This window comes from Tachysurus fulvidraco, chromosome 6 (assembly GCF_022655615.1).
Source record: "Tachysurus fulvidraco isolate hzauxx_2018 chromosome 6, HZAU_PFXX_2.0, whole genome shotgun sequence".
Classification (NCBI taxonomy): domain Eukaryota; kingdom Metazoa; phylum Chordata; class Actinopteri; order Siluriformes; family Bagridae; genus Tachysurus; species Tachysurus fulvidraco.
The window spans coordinates 13,159,097-13,173,837 of record NC_062523.1 but is presented as its reverse complement, the minus strand read 5'-3'; the positions used below and the strand labels follow the sequence as shown (position 1 = coordinate 13,173,837).

General features: G+C 38.9%; 1 protein-coding gene across 4 annotated transcripts in view; it reads right to left on the bottom strand.

The window, feature by feature from the left end:
- Positions 1-14,522, bottom strand: part of fign (fidgetin) — a 44,767-nt gene extending 30,245 nt beyond the window's left edge. For 2 of the 4 annotated variants that reach the window (XR_007140713.1, XM_027164171.2), the window contains exon 1: positions 13,226-13,539. Coding sequence is in view for 1 of the 4 variants with exons in the window: in XM_027164171.2 (XP_027019972.1) it covers positions 13,226-13,250 (25 nt within the window). In the remaining 3 variants the exon portion in view is untranslated. Of the gene's footprint in view, positions 1-13,225; positions 13,540-14,319 lie in introns of those variants that run through there. The other 2 variants (XR_003443311.2, XM_027164172.2) reach the window with 2 other exon arrangements.
- Positions 14,523-14,741: the final 219 nt, after the last annotated feature.

Below are 14,741 nucleotides of genomic sequence, written 5' to 3'. Positions count from 1 at the left end.
CACTAAGATGGTCATAGTTTGTCATTAAAGAATGTAATGAAATGTTTAAAAAAATGTTATTGAACAGGTTTTAACTTCCTGTTCGCTGGCATTCTGCTGGTCCACTGAGCATAATGAGTTTGTGTGGAAGAGTGAGTCCACACACACACACATACACACACACACACACACACACACACACATACACACACATACACACACACACAAAGGCACACACAGCTCAGCAGCTCAAATAAACATGAAAAGGCCTTCATAAACGTCCACCTTTTAATACGAGAAAATTAATGTACAATTATTTATGTAGTTAAGTAACGAGTGAATGCGAGTGTGAGTGTGTATCTGCATGTTCTGTATTCTTCGCAATTAAAAGCTAATTAATTAGATACAATTCTATTAAGGAACAAATCCGACTCATCAATATACAGAGCGGGAGGTCATTCGCTACTCAAATGAGAATTGGGTTTCTTACACTGCGAGCCACTAAAAATAACCCATGGAGCATGGATGAAAAAAAAAAAACCACAAACAAAACAAAAACACAGACTCCTGTAGATGACTAATGGATTGACTTAAACATAAGCACACATTAATGATTTGGAAAATCAAAAAGTAGGTACAAATAAAGCCCTTTGTACATATAGGGTCTCCTTATATAAATATAATTTTTCGGTGCAGAAATCGAAGAGAAAGGTGAAGAAAGCCTAAGGCCAGTAAAGACACATGAGCTCATTTTAAACAGAGCTTCAGACTCGTCAAAAAAATACAGTAAACTTTACCTCCATGCAGGAGCGCAATCTGAAAAAGCATTATTAAACAATTTGTCAAAATGGTAAAGGAACCAAAGTAAAATATATTACTAATATATTACTAACAACAAGAACTAACCGAGAACTGAGAAACAGACTAGACTGGTAGGACAAGGGGTTTGTGATGTGCTTTTCTGTTTGCAGAATTTCTTAAATGCTTGCCATTCTGCTTGTCTCTAATCTGTGTTAATGGAGGTCTCTGCTGTCCTTGAACAGTGTTCATAATGTTACCTTTCTTTCCTACAGACAATGAGCAGCTCTGTTGTCAAGCTGTTTTTGTCAAGCCTCAGACAGAGACGTTTAATGTTTAAGAGCCATAACGCTTCAGAGCCTATGTGGAGAAACCACAGAGTGTTTATCTCCGTGCTACTTCGGCGTGTGGATGCTGATTTTAAACACGCATTTTCTTTTAAAGTAAAATAACAAAAACTGCAGGTCAGGAGCAGTATCTCATCACATCTGAATTTAAGCTTCTAGTTTAAGCACCAGAAGTTGTTCTTATAGGATTCTGTCACTGGCCACACACAGACATACACATGTACACACACACACATACGTGTAAACACACAGCCTGGGGGCAAAGGGAAGGATGTATTCATGCTGCTGGCGGCGGTATGACTTAGCAGCTTCTATTTCTAGAGAAAGAGGGTTGAAGTGAGGCTGCCGTGAGTGTAACACTGACCCCCAATGACCTATGACCCGGAACACTGCCCGAGGCTCCAACTCGGCAAATCCTCATTCGTTTGCAATTACCACCCGGGCCCTTTTCTCATGAGAGAGCTCAGACTAAATCTGCACGCCGGTGAGCAAGAATTAAGTCAAAACTGGCTTTTAATCAGGGCTGAAAGCTAATAATTGTATACAGTATATATCACGTAAATGTGTGTGTATGATTCGCTGTACGGGTCTTTACTGTTTTACTGAATTCCTCAATCACTGCGTCTAAGTAAAGCTGGGTTTCTACTGGACACACTTCCACAATTCCATTGCCCCTCTGCAAGCTTTGCACCAAGAGTGTGTGTGTGTGTGTGTGTGTGTGTGTGTGTGTGTGTGTGTGTGTGTGTGTGTGTGTGTGTGTGTGTGCGTGCGTGCGTGCGTGCTGTGTGTGTGTGTGTGTGTGTGTGTGTGTGTGTGTGTGTGTGTGTGTGTGTGTTTGAAAATCCCAGTCCTTCACTGTTTTGTCTCGCTCTGTCAGTGCTCTGGTTGTAAGTGAAGGCAGATGAGAAGCAGAGTTTCCCTCAGCAGTGTGTGTTTTCTGCACTCATCTGTCACTGGTTTACATACATGCAGTGACACCTCTAGTCTCAGCGGGAAGCCGATGTCAGCGTCGTGCCCCGCTAAAGGCAGTCTGCTTGGGTACGCTGCTTCGCCAGGTATCCCTCTGGAGAGGCATTAGGACATAGTGACAGTGTGACAGCACACACACATACACACACACACACACACACACACACACACACACACACACACACACACACACACACACACACATACAGGCTTACCATACAGACCAAGCACAGTCCTACACAAAGCGCTGACTTAGCTCCACATAAATTTCATTGGACACAAAATTATTTTGCAACCCCTCGGCCTCGGAGATACAGAACTTTTGGGATGAATAATGGAAACAAAGAGGTAAAAGGCTTTTGGGAACATTAAAAATATGCTGCGGATGAAATATTGGGAAAGTGTGGAATAAAGGGGAAATATTTCTCTGGGCCAAAAGTGCTAAAAGGATAAAAAAAGGGATGAAAGGGATAGATAGAGCAATTCACAGCTAATCGCCCAAACAAGTGCTCAGGTTTCATGGCCCAGCCGTTTCTCGAGACAAATTTAAAACGTGAGCCGTAATCCAGATCGAGCTCACACCTGCAGCCTTTCCTCTGATTCTCGAGGGCCGAGAGGTGCAGGTGAACACAAAGCCAAGAAGCGTCACTCTCTTCTGGAGCTGCTATTTTGGACAGTGTAAAGTCAACATTACTCCCCAAGGTTTTCTGCTGATAATGAGCACAAAGGAGGCGTCAGCCCTCATAAACCTTGGGAATGATGCTGAACTCCTTATGAGCGCTCATTTTTTTTCTCATTCTCTCTTTCTCTTTTAAATTAATCTAATTCCATGTGGACACTTAAAGGGCCCGTCAAGTAGGCCACACTCTAAACAAGCTTTTTACTGCAGCCTGGTTCTTAAAGGGGAAGTAACTTTTAAAGGGCAACAATGATCTGAATAACAAATAAATATTTTATGTGCACACACAAGCTCTGCTTTTGTGCATAAAAGCTATGCCCAATTATCTGTTCCTTTTTCACCAAGTGTCACGGGGTAGACCCACTAAAGCAAAATGCTTTTATTTATTTAAATCCCTTTATTTCCCCTGCTCACTACTTTAATACACAAACTGTCACTGACAAAGTGCAAGACTGACTAACGCGAGTAAAGCTGTAGAATGACACTCTGACCCAAAGCCATTTGTTTTGGAATACAATGAGCAAACTGAGCAACAAAATCACAATAAAAAAAGAAATAGTCAAAAAATATAAATAATAATAAAAGTGAACGTAATAAAATGTGAGACATAATGTGTGAATAAATAAAAGAAAAACTTTTTTTTATTTTACATTTTTAAACAGTCTGTACCGATGAATGCAAATATATTTACCTGCAAATAGTCAATTTTGTTCTGTGATTAATATCAGTTTATTTGTTTGTACAATATTTCAATTTTACAAATTAAAAAAAAAACATTTATTTAACTCCACAATAATATATATATATATATATATATATATATATATATATATATATATATATATTATATAAAAGGAACAGATAAATCATATATATATATATCTATATATATATATATATATATATATCTATATATATATATCTATATATATATATATATAGTGGGTTGTGTCAGCATTTCATTAAGAGAAGCCTTCAGGCTCATTCGAAATCAAATTGGTTTGACTTTCCACTATTGAAACAGGGTCAGTTTCAGTCATTCTTTAAGAGAGGTAAAAATGAAGGAGAGAAAAAGGGAAGGAAGTAAAAGAAGAGGACAATGAGAGGCATGAATAAATTAATAAATAAATTAGAAATTCTAATAATAAATCAATAATAAATAAAAAAAACAGGCTATGATGGTTTTCTTTGGAGGAGGGGGGCAGTGTGGGGTGGGGCAGTTGTTCTGACATCCTGAAAAAATAAAATCACATCCGTGTCCCTGGAGAATGATCATTACAGCTCTCCTTTCCTAGGCCTCTAAACCCAAATGTTAGTGATATTAATCAAATGACCCATAAACCCTTACTTTAGTAACAAGTAATTAGTAAAAAAAAACAACAAATAAATAAAAAGAAATGAACATTTTGCAGAGATGCCAATGTATTTTGCGTTTGACAATGTAAACTGCACAACACACCCCTTCTTAATTATTCTTAATAAATATACACAATACTATATATAGCACTGAAGTGCCAGAGTGTGTGTATGTGTTGATGTGTGTGTGTGTATGTGTATATATATATATATATATATATATATATATATATATATATATATATATATATATATATATATATATATATAAAATACTTTGCTAATTACAAAGTAAATATGCATTTGGTAAAATTAATTTTTGTGAACTACACTACTTGTACATGCATAGATACACACATACACACACACACACACACACACACACACACACACACACACATATACGAGTGTGTGTGTGTGTGTGTGTGTGTGTGTGTGTGTATATATATGTATGCATGTACAAATAGTGTAGTTCACAACAATTAATTTCATCACATGCATATTTACTTTGTAATTAGCTCAGCTGGAGGACATGGATGAAGAGCACCCCTCAAGCACAGACATTCTCTTATGCAGATTGCATTTAATAATTCATGTGCATTAAAGCTAATTCAAATGGTACCAAACCATAAATATTTTCATTCATAATTTTCAGTCAATGGTACACTTAAGCAATAAGCAAGTAGTGGTGTTTAAATTCTATAAAAGAACCTTATAACAATGTCATAAATAAAATAAGTTTGAACTGTTCATATTTACATATCGCTCTGTAAGAAATGTTCTTATAACATATTACAAGTTAAAAAAATGATCCTTTAACTTACATTCATCTACAGATCCAGACTCTCTCATAACTACACACCTTTCATATCATGTTCGTGGTATCCACTTAATTATACAGCTCAAGATAAATAACTGAAAATCAGCCGAGAGTTTAAGGGGGTTTCAAACTGTATATGTGACATGAATGCTCATGTTTTCTACAATGATGACCTTCCTTCTGCAGCACTTTGGAAACCCATGAGCCCATAATATATACTGTAACTGCAATACAAGACATAATGCTTGTTTAAAGCACCTTCTACATACTGTAGCAGAAATGCCTGAGCCTCAAAAAGCCAAGTTACGTTCTAAACTGCATGTAATTTATTGCACATCTATTAGCAGCTTTGCTGATCCTGACACGGACAGGAGCATACCCCATCGGTCCAAACAGCACCACGTAGGCTGCATATTAAGGCAGCAGGCGATGGGGTAATACCGGAGAGAGAGAGGAGGGGAGCAGTAAAAGCCGGGGTGAGTCAGGGTCAGCGCTATGTCGGTGAGCACCACAGCTGAAAAGTGCTGCTCCACAGACGGCTGAGATGAGATAATTACATTACGGCTCATCATTAGCACCGGCTGCCTACCCCACCGGCTAACACTGGAAGCCTCCAGTCAGAGCCGAGAGCCAGACGAGGGGCCAAGTGTGTAGCTACAGACTCCTGATAAGTTTCCACATCTCCTTTTATCCACAATTCCTTAACTTATTAACAGCTAACATCAAATATTCAAATATACTGAAATGTGATCCGGCTCCATCATGCTTCTTCCATAATATTTCCTTACACATTTATTCTTCTAGTAAATACATTGAAATCATCCTGTACAGCCTCCAAATACCAGTGTACACCAGTCCAAAGGTTACCCAGCTGCCCTACAGCTCTAGCTGGATAGCACTGGCTCAGAGCATTTCAGGACTTTTGGTGGATACTAAACACTAACCTCCCTGTGAGGCTTTGCCTGCTTCAGGCCGATCCCCCTCTGTAGGCCTGACACCGTAAACTTCATGGCATTTTACCAACATTTATTTCTCTCATTCCTCTCCTCCGCACTCGTCTCACCGAGCTTCTGTGTGCTTCTGCTTTCAGTTCTCCAGACAGTCCTCACACAGCACCTCTCCATCGCAGCCCAGCTTCTCTACGTCAATCCCTGGCATGGTGCCAAGCTGCCAGCCCGTCGGGCCCCCACCGAGTATGAATGGAGCGCCGGGAAGTTAGAGGAGCGCCGCGCCAATCGCGCACATCTCCCTATGATCATCATACTAATTAAGATCCAACTGCTTTTATGTGATCTTTAGTAGTACATCAAAATATCAATTTGAGACAATTAGCTGCTGAACGTGATGACTCAATTCATCATTCCTGAAGGATTTCATTTTACTTTTTTTTTTTCTTGCCAGTGGGAGGAGGGAGCCAAAATATTGGCGCTCACATTCAAGCACATGAATGTTTTCTGTCATGCATATCAATGGACAATTTTTCTCAGAGGCTAATTTCAATGCATTAATTACAATTTTATGTTCTCATTAGATGATATAATTCGCTCTCCAAGCTGAGCTCAGAATGACTGATCTTCTGAAGCCATGTTTTTTTTCCCCATGTCTTTGTGTAATTTACAAGGCTTCCGATGAATTTAAATGTCAAGAAACATCAAATAAATGAATAGGAGAGAAGGGTTTTTAACACCCTGTAATAAAAGCACGCTCCGCTTGCTGGAAGGAAACAGGTGACTTTTTGCACTGCACCCTTTAGACGGTAAGGGACAAGAACTAATTTACAATTTTACTCAATTAAAACCCTCCATACCCGCATATATCAAGGACATAGAGCACTGAAGAAAATGAAGGGATTCAGATATATTATTTGGCCAGATATATTATTCACATATATTATTTGGATAAGAGGACTTTGAGTGCACATAAAAAAAAATGTTAAAAAAAAAAAAAAAAACCCATTGGTTTTCCAGCAGATTTTTACAGGCTAAACGTTTCAAGTATTGTGGATCTTTATGCGATTATCACGGTGACTTTTTTTACATTATCTTTTCACATCAGTGGCCAAAGAAATCCTTCCTGGAGAGCTCAGCGCACATGTGAAGGAGGACTGCAAATGCACGTCTCATTTTTCAAGGTTGTTCAGTGATAAAAGCACGTTATTGGTGCAGCGGGAGACGGCCTCAGACAATCCATCTGCACCGCTGATATTCTGCACTCTATACAAACTGTCGCGCTGCTGTGGTGCAGGTCTAACCAGAGCTGTGATCAAATCGTTCAATTTCACAATTTACAGAAGGCCAAACAAGCAACAAACAGCACGAAAATTTCCGCAAAACTGCTAGGAACAATTTAAAAGGTGACCACCAACACAAGAGCAAGGGTTAAAAGAAAACGCTACCTTAAGTGAAAGCACCAAAAGAAATTCACGTTGCCCTCTGATCAGACCTGAAACTGCTTTGATTTCACTCTCTGGCTATCAGAAAAATTCAGAACCAGACTTTAATGTTATTGCCGACCTTAATGCTCAAATCCTTAGTAACTGAGTGATCGGTGTAAGCAGGAATTACAGATAATCCAATCAAAAGCAAATAAATAAATATATATGAATAAATATAAACAAACAAACAAATAAATAAATAAAAATTAAAAGAAATCTTTATGTAAGTCAATGTGAATAATAATTAAACTGTTTCTAATGGCACAGACCCAATTAATAATAATAATAATAATAATAATAATAATAATAATAATAATAATAATAATAATAATAATAATAATAATAATAATAATAATAATAATATGTTCCACCTAATAACAGGTGTGCTGCTGTCTCTTTCCCGGTTTGCATCTACCTGCATGTCCCTGAACTAAAAAGCATAAAATTCTGCCTCCATGGAGCGCGTTAATAAGGAAGTTTATCATGTCTAATTAGAATGTAAACAGAGAAATGAAGACGTCAGTGATTAAGGTAGACGTCCCCGCTCCTGTCACTGGGGGTATGCTAATTGCTCGTATAAAACTGGATGCAGGGGAATGTTGTAGAAGCCCAGTTTAAACGTATTATGACTAAACCTCCCTGTGGCCACCTGGGGATCAGATATTCGAAAGCGTTTCCCAGCAGACGCACCAGCGTCGCTTTGCTTCACGGACAGACAGAGATCCGGTGAAGGGCAGCTCATTGTTTCACACAGCAAGGGAAAATAAACCCAGCACTGAGGACATATGTTGTGTTCACTTCAAATGGACCACAGCAGTTGTGTCAAGAACATGGACTACTACCTGTGAGCAAAATAATAAACCCACTAGTCTGTTCAGGGACAGAAGTAGACATCTAAAATGACACTCGGGTTTCTGAGACACATCAAGCACCATTGAAACAAAAATCAGTTAACAACGTTGCCTAATTTCTAAATGAAACAATCGTCTGTTTTGTATAAACCAGGATATAAAAGAGAAATTTTTTTCACCAAACTGGAATGTGAGCAGTTCAAATCCTGATGTCAGCTCAGTGTGATTGCTGCGGTTATGATGCTGTCAGGTTGTGTTGCCTTGGCGATGCGTTGTAATGAATGGAAGTCCAGTGTGCACAGCAACACATTTACGTCCATCTGTCAATCATTGTTACTGCGGCGGATTTCAGCGTTTCTCTCGCCATTCGTGAATCGAGCTTGTGATCGAAAAATGCTATCCAGTATCTCTCTCTCTCTCGCTCTCTCTCTCACACACACACACATACTCTTTCTCTCTCTAGCTTTTTTTAAATATGTGATATGTGATGTGTAAGTTCCCCATTTAATTAGCAGCTACAGTATGACAGGAAGGCATAAAAAAATAAGAAGAAAACCTAGATTAGATTTCACCTATTATTCATGTCCACAAAAGCAGTTCACTCTTAAAACCCTCAACAAGTTGTCTGCACAAAATAATTAGCTAAAGAAACTACTAATAAAACTGTATTCACTTTTATTACAGATTTCGGTCATTACTTGAGTATTGACTATTTCACATTTTTGTCTTGTCCTGCTGCTCCAGGCATTGCATTTTTTTTGCACTATATTGCATTCAGCACCGAATGAAGATTCTTAAAGTAAAAAAAGATGTTGGACAAACACAGTCAGTCGACTCATCAGTCCAGGACATGTGGAGTAATAAATCACTGCACACGCTATTTACAGTAATCTCATAATGCTCCCACTGCAGCCATATTCCCAACCAGATTTCTGTTTAGGTAAGCTAAAGCTAAAAAATATAAATATAGCAAAATTATGTTTTAAATTTATCTATATTGACCCATTGCTTTGATACATTTTGGACAAATTACATTTAATAACTCAAAGCTGACAGTTTGATGTTTTTGGGGTTTTTTTTTCCTCTCGTGTGACTTTCATTTAGAGCAGCGATGTGGAATTTTCACCGTATTTTCCCTTTGGCTCTATGACTCAGGACAGCATGCAAACAGGAGCTGAGGTGTCTGTATACAGCATGGATAAATGATAATATCTATTTCAAAAACAGGTCTTTACATATGCTGTCAATCAGAGAGAGAGGGGGGAGAGAGAGAGAGAGAGAGAGAGAGAGAGAGAGAGAGAGAGAGAGAGAGAGAGAGAGAGAGAGAGAGAGAGAGAGAGAGAGAGAGAGGATGTATGGAACAAAAATGTGGCAATCCAATGAGCAATATGTGTCTAAGTATGTGTGTGTGTGTGTGTGTGTGTGTGTGTGTGTGTGTGTGTGTGTGTGTGTGTGTGTGTGTGTGTGTCTGTATATATGAGTGATGGGGGAGGGGGATGCAGAGGGAGCATGTCAAGGATTTGAGGTCCTTCATCTCTGCATACACATCTCTCAGTATAGCAACAGACAGCTGCAGCTCCTTTCTAACATGCCCCAACTTAGATCATCGAGAGAAATGACAGCACTCTCAGAAACGCACAAAGATAACACAGCCAGCTGCCACGGGAGAAAGAGAGACACAGAGAGAGAGAGAGAGAAAGAGAGAGAGAGAGAGAGAGAGAGAGAGAGAGAGAGAGAGAGAGAGAGAGATGGGGGGGGTGTTCTCACTGTAAAAACAGGGATTTGTATTTGCATGTGTCTCTCCCTGAGGGGTTTCCTCAGTTTTCCTGATGAAAAACACACAAGACAACATTTAACATATTTGCTTAAAGATGACAACCCACTACAGATTTCATTCGAGCCAGGCTTTTGTCTCGAATAAAGAAGGGTGGGGGGGAACTGAATGAGGTTTGTTACAGAGACTGACAAATGTATCCGTCTGTACGGATGAGTGTTTCATCAATTTGAAACAGGCCCTGAGATCCCCCAAGGTGCTCGTCTAGCAGCAAGCCGACTTCTTCTACAGCTTCCTTTAATTGTCACCATTACACTGAGATAAAAACTGTCAGTCTCATTTATACAAACAATCCCAAGAGGACTGGGCCGGTTAGACACCCAACCCGTTACACTGTGCCAGATTTTATAGAGCACTCAGGGTGTTTTAGTCAAACTACTGACAAACGAGTACAAAGAAGTAGAAAATCACCACTAACAAACACCTAATAAGTGAAATCTTACTCAGTAGGAGTTAACTGGTAATGTGTGTGTCACAGTGAATTCGTGGAAGCTAAAATCTCAGATTAAAGTGCGGTGAAACCAGTAAAACAAAACACAAATTTCCATAATTCCACTTGTGGGATCTTTAAAAGAACATGCATGAGACGTAGCAAAATTAAACACCTTTGGTTTGTTCACTTGCAGGGAACGTTGCAAAATAGCTGTTTGTGTGTGAGACTATAATCGTACCAGGTAACAGTAAAAAAAAAAGTATGACTTCCTTACACCACGATACTTCTGTCACTTGCCACGCATGTGTACGCCTGTCAAATTCACTCTGAGGAAAACTACATAAAATTGAATCAATTGATCAATGATTCAATTTTACTTGAACTGGAGTTGGTATTACAACATTTATCATCCGAATTTCCAGAAAATATGTTTAAGCATAATTCACAAATCCCCTAAAACAAATAACAGTGCATGAAAAAAATAAATTCACATTTGTATCCGTTCCAGTATGAATAATTTTCTCTGCAACAGTTTTTCATTTAAAGTCATACGGATATCTTAGCAATTCGGCCATGATTTAATTGTATAAAAAAGAGCTAAATATATAATAATATAAAGTAGCAATATAGTGAATTGATAGTGTGGTCATTAAACTCTAATATAATGCCTCACACATAAAGCACAGTTTGTTAAACTAAACAAAACCATTCTAAAAATACAAAAAAATCTGATCTAAATCAGAAAAAAATGAACAATTAAATAACCAATGTTATGTATAGAATCTAAAATTATTAATAAGATCAAAGATGTGTAACGTCTCAACACCAAACACATCAAGTTAAAGAGGGTGCTGAAAAGGGGAGGGGTCAGGTTCTGTCATCGAGCACACCACAAAACTCAACATGAGGTTTCATGTCAACACACACACACACACACACACACACACAATAAAGAGTGAAGAGTGCTGTCAAGTTGGTTAACATGCTGATAGGTGCACCTGGGGTCAAATCAGAAGTATGTGAGACCACCGCAGCTTTTCCACATGTCCGCAACTCACTGTGTTAAAACAATCAGACCAACAGCCTGTACCGTTGCAGACACTGGAACTAAAATCTGTCCAAATCACTTCACTTTCATGCTGGATGAGAGAAGCTGATCGAAAATACTTGCACAAACTACCACAGCTTAAATGAGGCCACTTCTGCCCTAAACCACTGAGATCTAATAAAAAAAAAATCACGCATGCTCTTTAACAGTTCTGTCGTGCAAAGAATACAGAAAACCTACAGGGGAAAAAAAAAGCCATGAACAATTTTCATTCTGATAAGAACACACTACAAAAAAATGACTTTAAAATACTAAATGTAAATGTAAATTTCCCAACTGATGGATCCTCAGCGATAAAGAGGAGTTGAAAACACACTTGAAAGTGTTTTAATTGTGTGGTTAAATGCAAATTCTACTCGCTTGCACATGAACTGATTTTTCATCGTTACAAAAAAAAATACACTTTCAGGAAAAAAAAAACTTTTGTTAATGGTGTTAATCTAAGCATGCAACTGATGTGTGGTTAACATTGTCCACAATTATTCTAACAATTTGTGGAAAAGGAACAGTGCTCGACTGACTTTTTAAATATAACAACAGTGTTACAGTATGTTGTTGAATTACAACCTAACAGTGGTATGTTGTTTGACGCAACTAGACGCAAAACATTTGTGGACAGTTCAGTGTGACATGCGATAAGGAACATCTGCAGGAATAATAACACAACCTATTTAAAGTCAGGTGTAATTAAAGATCTAAATCTAACATTTATTCTGGGTTAGAAAACTATAATCTGTGTAATGTAAGAACATGTATAGAACACACTCTATCCTGCAGTGCTGATGGAGGAAGCAACATGGCATTATGCATGGAGCCGAATTCAGCTAACTGCCCTGCAAACTTTTCTCACACACATACACCACAATAAGGAACACTAATTCACAGGATAAACACAAATATTTAAAAAATTATAATAAACAATAACACGTGCAAATGCTTACCACAAACACAATAACATGATCAACACAAACTAATACTTTAATTACGATAATATTATACATTTCTCATTTTTCCCATGTTTTGCTCCATAAGTTTAAGAAGACTAGAATGTTTAAAATGTAAAAGATGAAAATAAGCACCAAGAGTGAATATAAGTTAACTTTACTGATTGATCTTATTGAAATACTAAATTGAGTTTAATAATGAAGAGGAACAATTTCCAATTTTTAAATAAATAAATAAAATAAAATAAATAAAAAGAAATATAATATATAATATATAGGCTACTTATATATATATAAGTAGCCTATTAAAAATAGACTACAATTTAAAAACTTAATAATAATGATGATGATGATGATGATAACAACAACAACAACAACAATAATAATAATAATTGTTACTGATGCATTATTATTGTTGGCTATTATTGTTGTTATTTATATGAAGAGATGTGGTTTAGTGATTTCTTGTCAAACAGTGCTTTAGTCGATATATAACTTGTTTTTTAACGCTTATCGGATCTAAAACACGCTTTATGTAAGGCACTCAAACAGGTAGGCAATGTGTCACTATATACAGATATTATCATCATTTAAAACTGTCATACATTTAGAGTAAGCTTACACACAATGCTGCTGTACGAAGAAGAAAAGAGATGGAATGAAAGAAACGTACCATCAAGAGCGGTGCTACTGATCATCTCTGCCGGGATAGAGCAGGGGAAAGCGGGGGGGAGGAAACAGCAGAGCCGGAGGAATTCCAAAAGCCGGAGCTTTTTTCAGCGCGGCCACTTTTCCTCTCCGCTATCGGGTTTCCCCTCACCGTGTAACCCGGGGTGGGGAGACGGGCTTTATTTCATCAGGTACTCATTTAACCTACATGCATATATTAAGGTGGCGAAGGCAAAAGCAGCAACAAAATGCTACTGGGGAGCTGAGAGAGAAAGAGTGTTTGTGTGTGTGAGAGAGAGAGAGAGAGAGAGAGAGAGAGAGAGAGAGAGAGAGAGAGAGAGAGAGAGTGTGTGTGTGTGTGTGTGTGTGTGTGTGTGTGTGTGTGTGTGTGTGTGTGTGTGTGTGTGTGAGTGAGTGTGAGTGTGTGTGTGAGTGAGTGAGTGAGAGAGAGAGAGAGAGAGAGAGAGAGAGAGAGAGAGGTGGGGAGTAAACACCACACGCATGAAGCTCATGTCAGTTTTGTCCCCGAATCTCCTGCTCTAACTAAATACTGGGGTTTTATCTTAAACCCGAGTTAAAAGCCCGCTGTGATTTAGCACCACTCTCTCACCAGGTCCTCTCAGTTCTGCCCTTAACGCAAAACGCTCGCGTAGCCAAAACGCATAACAAACTTTTCAGCGGACACATAAGCTATCGCAATGTACTGACTTCCCTTTAGCCAAGAAAGTTACTCTGAAACACTTCCAACCCCACCACCAAAGTCACAGCACTTTCTCTCATCACAGCCTGGAAACGCCGCGATGATGATCAATGCAACTGAATTATCATTCAGAGGCTCCGAACTTTGCCATTTCACAACGACGCAAAGGGAAAAGGCGCATATTTTGGAACAGAAATCCAATCGCTGATGTTTGGTCATGCATATTTTTTTGGGTGGGGGGTATTATGATGATGATGATGATGATGATGATGATGATGCATGGAAGCGATCCTATCTGGAAAGGCGTACTACGCGAGGAAACAGCAAGGCGCTCTCCCGTAGTCCAGCGCTCTTGTAAATGGTCGCTATGCGGCTGAAACGGCAGGCTTAAGTCTTACCTGCGTGCGTAACCGGGGAACGGCGGAGGTCAGAGCGACATCGATCCGACAGGCTCGCGGAGGGACGGCGGCTGCTTGGGCTACGCGCGGGTGCTGACGATCTGAAACCATTCCAAGTTAGTGAAGGGGAAGACTGACCACTGCCTCTGCCATGTTGGAATTTCAAACCCCAAACAGCTGCGCCGTGCAACAGCACAGCACGTTGCTCACTGCGCATGCGCCCTGAAGCCGAGAGCCAAATTCAAACCTTGGGCCGCGCGCACGGGGACGCGTTTATGTCCAAACCCAGTGCCATCTCACTCATTCCCATCACTCCTACACACTCAGACAAAAACTACTTTTTAACTTCCTACTATATAGTCTTTGAATGAGTTAACTGATAATAGCAGAGTTCTTGAAATATTTCCTATAGAGGCGTGAAG